Source organism: Plodia interpunctella, chromosome 16 (genome assembly GCF_027563975.2).
Source record: "Plodia interpunctella isolate USDA-ARS_2022_Savannah chromosome 16, ilPloInte3.2, whole genome shotgun sequence".
Taxonomy (NCBI): domain Eukaryota; kingdom Metazoa; phylum Arthropoda; class Insecta; order Lepidoptera; family Pyralidae; genus Plodia; species Plodia interpunctella.
Genome location: NC_071309.1, coordinates 2,554,051 through 2,565,337, shown reverse-complemented (window position 1 = coordinate 2,565,337; position 11,287 = coordinate 2,554,051). Strand labels below are relative to the sequence as shown.

General features: G+C 37.1%; 4 protein-coding genes across 4 annotated transcripts in view; 2 read left to right on the top strand and 2 right to left on the bottom strand.

Moving 5' to 3' along the window:
* The first annotated feature begins 305 nt into the window (after positions 1 to 305).
* Positions 306 to 2,940, top strand: Ccdc85. The gene has a single exon (XM_053756269.2). The coding sequence runs from the start codon at positions 658 to 660 to the stop codon at positions 1,867 to 1,869; it is 1,212 nt and encodes a 403-aa protein (XP_053612244.1). The 5' UTR covers positions 306 to 657; the 3' UTR covers positions 1,870 to 2,940.
* Positions 2,941 to 3,177: 237 nt separating this feature from the next.
* Positions 3,178 to 5,410, top strand: Rsph1 (Radial spoke head protein 1). The gene is made up of 4 exons (XM_053756274.1): positions 3,178 to 3,393; positions 3,906 to 4,056; positions 4,182 to 4,658; positions 5,031 to 5,410. The coding sequence occupies exons 1-4, from the start codon at positions 3,343 to 3,345 to the stop codon at positions 5,270 to 5,272; spliced, it is 921 nt and encodes a 306-aa protein (XP_053612249.1). The 5' UTR covers positions 3,178 to 3,342; the 3' UTR covers positions 5,273 to 5,410.
* A 51-nt stretch (positions 5,411 to 5,461) lies between these two features.
* LOC128676260 (protein dpy-30 homolog) lies at positions 5,462 to 7,540 on the bottom strand. The gene is made up of 2 exons (XM_053756278.2): positions 7,308 to 7,540; positions 5,462 to 6,946 (listed from the first exon to the last, which is right to left on the bottom strand). Exons 1-2 carry the CDS (start codon positions 7,374 to 7,376, stop codon positions 6,689 to 6,691), a joined length of 327 nt encoding a protein of 108 aa, XP_053612253.1. The 5' UTR covers positions 7,377 to 7,540; the 3' UTR covers positions 5,462 to 6,688.
* A 1,422-nt stretch (positions 7,541 to 8,962) lies between these two features.
* The window catches only part of lmgA (lemming A), a 30,659-nt gene continuing 28,334 nt past the window's right edge, over positions 8,963 to 11,287 (bottom strand). The window contains exon 3 of the mRNA XM_053756265.2: positions 8,963 to 9,139. Coding sequence (XP_053612240.1) covers positions 8,990 to 9,139 — 150 coding nt within the window. The 3' untranslated portion in view covers positions 8,963 to 8,989. The remainder of the gene's footprint in view (positions 9,140 to 11,287) is intronic.

Here is an 11,287-nt window from a genome sequence, read left to right as displayed (position 1 = left end):
CCAGTTATGTAACTATAACTATATGAATATATTTTTTATATAACGCATACAATTTTCGTTCAACTGATTTCAGACTTACTTCGTATATGTATATGCTATATATTTAATTCAAGCGCTTAACCTTTATGAAGTGGTTTAGAAAAGTCATCAGCTACATCGCTAGGTAGGTGGTAATAGCAGGTACAGGTAGATGTATTATTGTGTGCGTGTGCGCATTCACACAGGTAGAATACGACACTCGGTAGAGCGGGACGGAGCGTAAGAGCTAGGTAGAGGACGGAGCGAGGCTGCGCTACTCAGTCTTCACAAACGCGGCCCGCGCGCGCGCATGTCGCTAAACACGCGGCTTTACACTGTCCATTATTTTGCCTTGAGAGGGACAACATCAAATCAAATGTGAATACACAAATCGGATAGAACATACAACTTAACAGACTACAGTGATTGAACAGTGTTCATTGACAAATACTAAAACACGAGCAACTAGATTGCGCGAATGCCACGATCCAACCTACGCAGCCGGCGGCGGCCCCCACCTCCGTTCATTCAAGGACCAATCGTTGAACTCATGCTAGCTTTCGCGCACATGCAATCACCGATTTGGAAATGAAAAACATTGGCAATGACACTCGGCTGAAGTTTTGAGCCTCCACGACAATGTCAATCAACCAGAACGCAGCGCAGTTTAGTAAACAGAAACAACAACTAGGTAAACAGGGCTCGGAACCGGTCAACTTTCCTCCACGCTATCATCCGCCTCCGCCGGCCGCAGGTGGCCAGAAGCTAGCCACTGGCGAGACGGCCGCCAAAGAGTTCAAACCTCCGTACGTGGGCAAAATCGATCCGACAAAAATACAATACCCGATAGGACCTCAAGGAGTCCCCGGTTCTTATCCTGGTGGATCAGTGCCATTTAAATATCCTCACGGTTACCCTCCAGGATACCCTTTACCGCCAGGAGCGATTCGAGTGCTACGACCGTCGGCTGAAGTGATAACTAAAGCTATTGTTCACGAACAAGTGGAGCCTGCAGCTCGCGCTCGGAGTGCGGACGACACGCAGCGGACACAGAGAAATATTGAAGAAGAGCAAATACACAGAAGATCAGCCGACATGCTCAAATTCACGAAACGCGTCGACGCTGAAGGACCCAGAGCTTCAACTGATCAAAGACGACAGATTCAAACACTGTTAGACGAAATAAAAGCATTGAAAGAAGCTAATCGCCGCCTCAGTGATGATAATCAGGAGTTGCGGGACCTGTGCTGTTTTTTGGACGACGATCGACAGAAAGGAAGGAAGTTAGCTCGAGAATGGCAGAGGTTCGGAAGGTATACTGCATCAGTTATGCGCCAAGAAGTTTCAGCATATCAAAATAAGCTAAGAGAATTGGACGATAAACAACAAGAGTTGATTCGAGATAACTTGGAGTTGAAAGAACTATGTTTATACTTGGATGAAGAACGGGAGAGGAGCACATGTGTCAGTTGTGGTCGGACAGCTGGGAGGGAGCGAGACGATGGAGACGGCAGCAGCAGCGGCACCAACGTTGACGAAGCACCGCGTGCGGCGCCTCCTTTGCCAATCACACATCCACAACTGGCTGAGCGAACTGTGCAATATGTCCGAGATCTAGAGCAAAAAGTCCGAAGGTTAGAAGCGGAAAAAGGTCTTGGAGGCCAAGTGAATGAACGTCCTGAGGCTGTAGTTCGAGCTTTACAGGTGTTGGAGGTCAGGGAAAGAGTGGAAAGGGAAAGAAGAAGACCTGCTCCCGATTTGGATTCTGGAGAGCAAGCGTTAGTGCGAGAAATGTGTAACGTAGTGTGGGGTAAATTGGAAGAAGCGCCTCCTCAGGCGCCACCGCGTTAATGTTGTATTCTGCTAGAATCCGGATAAAAAATAGGTGTTTAATCTTGTGACTTTTTGTGCTACGTGTGGTGTTCATTTTATGGTGTGCCACACGAAAGCATGTTTTATCAAGTAGAAGTTATCGACTCTGAATCGAGCTGATCGAGGTCATCAGACGAGTTGGGTGACCTAAAGAACCACAGACATTGATTAAAGAACAGTGCTTGACCTTGTTTATCAATGGAATTTAGCTAGTAGGCACCCAGAGGAATAGTATTATGATGCTTTTCAAACATGAACCTAGGCTTATAAGTTCTGTTCTAAATGTTAAATGCAAACGAAAAGTACAAAGTAGATAATAGTTAATATTGTTTTACTTGGTTGATACAGATTATTTGTACAGGTACCTTTTGTACCTAAATACTACTGGATATTATTGATTTTAGTGTAACAAAGAAAGTGTTTTGGATTTAACTTATTTACTTATGTGAAAACTTAAAAAATTACGAGTTATGAGGCTATAAAAATTTAGTATCAAATTTTATGAATGACTGTGATTGTTTTCTTGAAACTCATCTATTTTTTTTTCAATTCTATGTACCTACTAATATAGGTATATTTTATGAAAATTATATACTCGTATCTAAAAAAAAAATGCTACGCTATGCCTAAGTATTATATTTCTGACATTTTGCCGAATAATAACTTATCTCTAGTCAAATTTTAATATGCCGCCGATAGCTTACCTGTATCATGATAATAGTGAATAAAGATTATTGTATCAATTAATAAAAGGACTTAGGTAATACATTCCTTTTACGCGACGTTTACGACAACCTCAATAAATTGTTTCTTGCCAGTAATATTTATAAAATTGTCCAAACTCTACTGATATTGATTTATATATGTTTAGAAAAAGTATTCTTTTTGTTCTTATTCTCATACAGTTTGCCTATTTTGCAGACTTCTGTAATAAGTGCATAATATTTTGGGTTGCTTTGCTTATTTACAAAATAACTTATCTTTTGTTTTTATTAATTTATTAAAGCGATATTTTATAAAATACATAAGTAAATATTATCGTTTATAAAATGTGTTTTATTGTGCGTGCTTTTGAAAGTAAAAAATATACAAGTTATACCAATCCCTTAAACTACTTTTTAAAGGTTAAGTAGTTATAAAACTCATTTACAATTATGTTTATGAAACATTTTTTGTACTATTTCTATTTAGCTCAACGGCATCTGTGATTCACGTTTTTGTTACAAAATTTTTCTGCAGGGAGATTCTTTTTTCGAATTCGTTTTTTTTTATCGACCTTTGTCAAAGTTGCAAAATTTTTATATTAATCAGTCAATTTTTGCCACATGTCACAAAATATTTTTGTTCGTCAAGTTTGAAATATATATGAACAAAGATATATGATAACGGGATAAACTTGGTTAAAATTATATTTATTATACTAAAACAACTGGACCGAAGAAATAAGTGAAAATGCCCGAAGAAGAAAAGGGTGAAGGGCCAGAAGACATCGACACTATCGGCGTATGTTCATTGTTTTTGGTCTATTTATATATTGGCTTTAGTAAACTTGTAACGGAGAGTTTGTAATTGGATATGGGTCGGATTTACCAGGGGCCTCTCTTTATTGTACTCCATTATCCAGGTCACAGGCTACAGGTTGGTGCCTATAATCGCGTTTGCAATCTGAATAACGTAGATACATGATACCGTGAAAATGCTTATTGCAAAAGTAATGCATGCACCTTCTACGTACCAAACTGGGTATTTACAAAATAAGTAAGGCCATTTTCTTATAAACATGTCCCAATCCAATACCATCATTCTTCCCAGCATGATCTTATTTTTATCGCTACCGGAGGCCCTTCGATCATCTAATAAACTCATCTCGAAATTGCGGGAATGTAGACATGTAATTTTTACATGGTAATCTATTAATTGGGTAATGTACGTTACCTTGTTTATATTTTTTATTATAACGCCTACACTACATGTATGAGTAACGGCGATTGATTTACAGAGAATTTGCTCTGCAGATTTATGTAGGCGGTCGTAACAAAGATGGCGAACGACATGGAGAAGGCTGGGCGCATCTTCCGAATGGAGACTTCTACCAGGGGTGTTACTGCCGCGGTATGAGGAACGGCCGGGGGTTGTATGTCTTCAAAAACGGTGCCCGATATGACGGTGAGAATAGCTTCTAACTGTACCTACACACTAGGTACTTACTGTAGGTATTTTGTTACCTTTTGTTATTAAACTGGATAGAAAACATTATTGGGTACAGATAATATATAAAACTTTTTATCCAGGCGAATGGCGAAAAGCTATGAAATACGGAACCGGCACATTTATATACCCGGATGGTTCCCGCTACGAGGGCGACTGGAGGTTCGACCTGAAACAAGGTTTCGGAGCATACTACTACCCAAACGGAGATATTTATGAAGGCGCCTGGTTTAAAGGCAAGAGGCACGGCCTGGGAACCTACTTCTTTGCAGAATACCAGGTCAAATTCATGGGGACTTGGGTAGAAGGCATCATTCAGGGCCCAGGGCAGATAATTTACCCGCGAGTGCGTTACCACGGGGCCTGGCTGAAAGGGAAGCCAAAAGGACCTGGGTGTTTTGTCTTCGATACTAACTGCATGCAGCATGGATTCTATTTATTGATAAAAGATCCGGATTTGGAAGAGTTTGGAGAAGGAGAAGAGGAAAAAGAAGCAGAGAAGGAGGTGAAGGAAGAGCGCGGTGAAGAGGAGGAAGAAGTCGAAATCGACGAAACATTAGGTAAATATTTTTAGTTGACCACTATAGTATATTAAGTATAAATATACCCACTATATTTGGCGTTGGAAGCCCATATTATGAGGATAACTCAATCTTCCTAATCAAAACATTTTATAACTAACTAGCGGTCTGTCCCAGATTCTCTTGGATAAAACCATGAAATAGAGCCTGTTACTCTTGAACGTATTGTCTGTCTCGGAAAATGGGTTCAGTTGTTTGAGTTTATTCATTAAAAATAAAAAAAATCTTTTTTCTTTGTAATATTAGTGTCAATGTTTAATTAGTCCGAACCAGGGACCTTGCTTATCATTCAATCACAATCACATTAATAAAACTTAATTTATCCTTACCTTATTAATATAATGTCGACAGGCAAAATAGCAGTGTGGCGAGCTCGAAACGTGACAGCATACATGGCAGAGTTCCTGCCTCCTGAAGCTGTGCCGCTGCCCATACACGACTCTGTGCCTTCGCTGACGGACGAGACTATAGAGACTGACGTGATGCAGTTCGAGATGTCACACGTCGGAGAAGAAGAGAATATCCAAGACAACGACTCCTGGCTCTTGCATCGACAGAAGTTTTTGGAGGAAACGGAACAGAAAGAGCCGTAGTTTTTCTGTTGTTCTTTTTCTGAATATGTATATGGATTTATCTTGTTTTTGATGTTACTAGATAATATTAAAGCGTTTGATAAACGTTCTTGTTTGATTTACTAGTCTAGTACCTAATAGGTGTTTGTTAGACTAGTATATGTACATGAGTCCAGATAGGTGCAATACTAAATAATTTAAAAAAAGATATGTGTATTACTATTATATTTTGTGTGGCAATACATTTTATATTATGTAGTAACATTTGAGCTAATTGTCACCTTGTAAAAATACATAAATTGAAATCTGTAACAGATACAGTAATTTCAGACAATATAGATGAAGTTTTTCTTTGGATGCTAATATTTTCTGAACAAAATAAATATAATATTGTAATTGAACTATTTATGTATAAATAATCCAACATCAATGGAGGCACTGTGGTGTTACTAGATATGACAAATGCTGAAATCCTCAGATCATACAAAGTAATAGACTGTTGTGCACTTCATTCTTCGTAAGTTGAAAATCTTAAGCTACCTTTAACATTGTTTTTTTCTACTTAACCTGAGATAAAGGTTTAAAGTTAATCTAAGAAATAAATTCCTTTAAACAGAAACCTTATGGAATCCTAAATTACTAATATGACTAATGTATTAGAAAAAGACTTGATAACTAATTGGAAATATCCATGTACCTTATTAAAATTAAGATAATATAGGAATACATATATTTCCAAAAAGTTGCATGTGAAAATCTTAGTGGATATTTTTTAATACTAAAACACAAGGCATAAACATAAATACCATGGATATAATAAGACATTCTGAATAACAACAAACTGAAGCAATGAAATTGTAATAACAATTGTTATTTTTATGAAAGTCATCCTGTTATTCCGACCCAAATTTCTGAATATAGGTTGAGATCAACATATAATAAGTACGAAATAGTACATATTTTATAGTAATTTACATTACTTAGTACAAACTAATTTAAATAATGATTAATAATGTCACTACATACTTTAAAATAAAAGTCACCTTCTGTGTGTCTGTTTCTATGCATTCTTCTTTTAACTTCTACTTTACAAACCGGTGCAAATTCAGTCAAACAATTGTTTATCTATTGTGTATCGATTTTGTGCAATTGATAGGTTAAACCATGTAACAAATTTTGACACCATATTCAATGTCATTTAGATTTATTGCCAAAGGTAATTTACTTACATAAATTACCTCATATGAAGCTGGAACAGTCGCAAGTATTATTAATGCAAATGTTTACTTTTACCCTGTAATTCCCATGGGATTGAGAGTTCTCAGGTGTGCATCTAGTAACTTATTATAAATTCATTAAATATTAATGATAATGAAATGCTTAAATTTGTTGTTTTCAAAAGATGACTTTACAATTAAACACTAAACATTATGAACCTCATGTCTGAGCATTTTGAGTGGGATTATTGTTAGCTCCTGCATTGTTATTCTCAAAGGTACTTTTGTTCTTTAGTAAATATGCTGCCAAGTAGTTGATTGGATCTGGAGGTCTCTCCTTGGCCAGTGCAGATAAACCCTGAAGTAGTATGGGTACCACAGTCTGATCCAAATACTGCCGAGTCGGCAGAGCATTGAGGTCAATTCTTGACTTTCGATTGGCACTTGTTTCATTGTCTTTTTCCATTGATATTATTTTCTGTAACAAGCGTAACAAATACACATTATTTAAATTATGTTAATGTAGGGCACTCCCTGGATCCAGTTAAATCTGCACAAGTACTTCAAATTACATCTATGCAAAATTGCATGAAGATTAGTTGAGTATACCTATAGAGCGTGAAGAGGTAACAAACTTTCGCATTTATAATATTAGTTAGGATTAAATGGTAAACATTCAGCGGCCTACACAAAGCATTGAGTTTGTATCACTGGTCAGATATACACAACACAGAAACGGACACAACACACGCAGAACCCCAAACATCCGCGCTGGGAATCGAACCCTCGGCCTCCAGATAGCAGACGGGAGTGGGGCCCGCCGTCGTCGCCACACTTACCTTGACAGATTCAGGTATTTTAGATGGTGGCTCTTCTTTAGCACTGGCCTGGATGGATGTTTCTGACATCGGTCAGTAGGTGTTGTTAAATCATACAATTTTGATGAATATATTATAAAGATACCAAGATTCGTCGTTTATTGGTCATATAAAAACAATCTCAATAAACTCGCACAAATTGCAATACCTACTTATCTAAAATCGACAGACAACAAACAAAACAGATTTTTTTGACACTGACAATGACATATTTACTTTATTAATGTTGCCATTAAGCAAAATTTAGTTGGTTCATCGAAACGAAATATTCACCTTGGCATTAATTAACCAACCAACTAAAAAGGTTTGATTTTAATTTGATAAACATTATCTAGAAATGACCGTATATCGATATCAATCTGTTTCCCTATTTATTTGGTAAAAAATAAATTCTGGCAAGTAGTCATCAGTCAGTGACAGAAAGAATATGCATGGTTCAAAGGGGCAAATATACTTCAGATAAACAGTACATGATAACATTGTACATGAATTTCGAAATAAAACAATAGTCTGCATGCATGACTCCGTGTTATTTCAGATTTTGTTGGCTAAATATCAACAGATTTTATTTGTAGGAACAGTAAAGTTGAAGATAAGAAAAAGATTTAAGAAGTGAAAAAAAAAAACAAAGAATCTATCTTGTTAAATTATTTATTTAACAATCATTACAGATTTCAAATATTTTACATAACTCTATGCGATAGAGAACGTTTTTCCTGATAAATAAATTAATAGTATATTGTAACTGGATCAAATGTTTTCTAAGCCAAGATATCAAACTTTTGGGGATTGATGCTAACTATATACAACTAAAATTATTTCCTTCCTGTTTACCTAAGGTAAATAGGAAGGAAATAATTTTCCACCCGTTCTATCAACTGTTAATTACCACAAATATTTGTGGAAATGTTCATAAAGCGAGGGTAGACATTGGATCTTGTTATGATGCTTATTTGTAGCCTCTTCACTACATAGCTAGTATTATTATTACTAACTACACTACGGATTTTGGTGTTAGTTTAAATTTGATTCTTGAGAAAGGTTTAGGTATAATTCATTATCATTTTACCCGAGCGAAGTAGGGACGGGCCGCTAGATTCAATAAATCTAAATCATAAATATAAATAGGTAGCTAAAATTCACGTAGTAACAATTTTATCTGTCCATTTACAAATATCTTTTTTGCAATAATAAAGCATAATTTTATAGAAATCTTTTTAAGAGTTGGTAGGTTGTCCTTCCAAATGTAGGATATAATTGAAAGCATAGTGCGGAGGTATAATTAGGATTGAAAAGTGTAAGGAAAAACCATAGACAGAGAAATCTACAGACATCATATCTTCCGTGGTCCATCGTGTACCCGGTTTTACAACTACTATCTTGCCGCTCGGTTCGAAATAGACTGGAAATTGTGTGGAAATGTCTTATCTCATTCAGTTACGCTAGCTTGTTATCTTTAGTTTTCTTTGTTTTGGGAAAAACAAAGTACCTATATAAAGACTGAGTGATCGTATGAGACAGATGTATAAACTATACATCTTTGTCTTTGGGAAAAATAAGCAGACTGAGTGAGAAAGGGACAGTATTTTTCTTTGGGAAAAAAAGTAAAGACGGAGTGAGAATGCGACAGTGTTTATTGAGATTTAAGTTCGGAGGTAGTGCGGCGGCGGCGGCGGGGGCGGGGCGGGCCTGAGGCGGGGCCCGCGCTCCAGCTGCCGTCGCCACGAGGCCATGGCTTCGCTGAGGGTCCACAGTTCGGATAAGAGGGACAGGTCCAACTGGCGGAGACTGGCCTGGAAACAACAATAAGGGTTACGTTGAATTATTGGTAAAAGTAGATGTGGTTCATAAAATGTTGCTAATTCTTGGAACCCTATATAAAATCCTTGTACCAACACTGGAATCAGTCCAATCGTTTTTGCATGAGAGAATACCTAACAAAGATCTAGACATTAAGTATTTCTTTTCCTAGGTAATAAATCACCTAGGTAAACAAATAAACAATTGATAAGTATAGACTTTATTTGCGAGCTAGGTGACGAGGCCTCGTGTGACCTTCCACGAGTTCTAATTGATTGCGCTAGCGCGGAATGCAGAGCGATCACGATTCGCGACCGATGTGGGACACAGAACTCGCGCCACGCTAGAATGTGGAACTTTCAATAACATATGGCCACGTTGCTGTTGTCGGCAACTGTAGCGCCACCGTTTGCGGGGCTATCTCGTGGCTTGGACTTCTGGTGGTATAGGCGAGCGGCTTATTGGTATTGCAGTTGACTACGAACAAAGAACTAGATATCGAATTCAGTAAAACATGAAGTGATACTGAGCGCTTTCCCAATGCCTTCCTTAGTCATATAGTACCCTAATTTAGCTTTTATAATTGTTCTACTTTATTTCGCACGGCCAACTGATATAACCATTTTGATGACATCAAGTCAGCACGTTTAGGTTTACCCTTTCTGCAAACTTTTCGTATTTTAAAACCTCCTCGAAGAGAAAAAGTACAGCAAGCTGCTGTCAATTTAGCTTGTATTGACCTCTATGCGGTGATAATAGAGACATTGAAATAAATATATGAAAGGCACTTCATAAGTGGAAGTTTCAAATCATTCTACTATTAATGTCTAAACATCAATTTAAAATTTTAATGTAAATCGTTAACTAATCGTTAGTTTGGGTTTTCGCAGAACATTTACCCATCTAACCCACGACTGTAGCTATCTAGATTCTAGACCTAATTCTAGACCAAATGCTCGGTATACTAAGAAACGCTACTATTTTCGATCCGACCATTTGGTCTTTGGCACACATGTTTTGTGGAGGCTATGTTAATCTTGAGTCAGACGTTACGTTAACCTGAATAACTTTGATTTTATAGTCAAATACCAAATCATCAAAGATAACTAGTAAATATTGTAAGAATTTAATGTAGGTATTGTAAAGCCTGTGTTTATTTGTGAATGTGATCCACATTATAGATAATTTGAGCGCAGCACTAGAATGAGATGTAAACAGCGATCGTTTTTTGACATTGACAATGACAGTCTTTGGAAGCATGACAAATGTTACTGGACCAAGGAAACGGGCGGTTTGCAATGGTGACACCATACTTTGCTTTGCGTAATATGTCTCATTGATGAATCTGATGAATCTTCAAACTTGATGTCGACACACAACATGTACCCATTAAACTTTGTTAGGTTGTATTCTGAACAAATATTACATTTCGGTGAATGAAAGCAAAAGAAAACGAGACATCGATTAATTCACAGAAGAAAAGAATCGCATGACTCATCAATGACTGAATTGGCAGGAAAACAGGGAAAGTGTTTAGACGTTCTCCACGCACGGCCGGAGATGTAATGAGCGCAGATGAGCCGTCACAATTAGCATTGCGATCGAATCTATGAGATATATACATCTTAGACTTTAGAGCATTCACGCGAAGGCTGCGGTGAAGTTTGTCTTCACTTGCGGTTTGAAAGTGCGGACTTAATTTTTTGAAATCAAAAAGAGATGCATTACTTTCTATGATGAAAATAATATTTTTTATTTAAATAGCTCTTATCTCAATAGCGCCGTAGGTAGATATGGTTTATCGAATTCTTAGAACACAGTTGTTATAACATTTTTTTCTTGATTGGGGCGCAAGCATTGGAATGTTTATTTTTAAGAGTTGACATTCTTTTTTTCGAGTTGTTGCAGTAGTCAGCATTGTTGAAATTATATCACTGAGATAATATTTTTTTTACCTTTTCTTTGTATGACTAATATTGTTTGGTGCTTTGAGATAAATATTCATTTCTATCAACAGCTAATTAGTAGCGATTCTCGATCAATGAACGGTGCTGGAAATGATCGACTAGGTGGCAATTTATCGGTAGCTAATTCAGAAAATTATTAGAGCATACGTAATAAAGGCTGTAGAGCGTGAGATG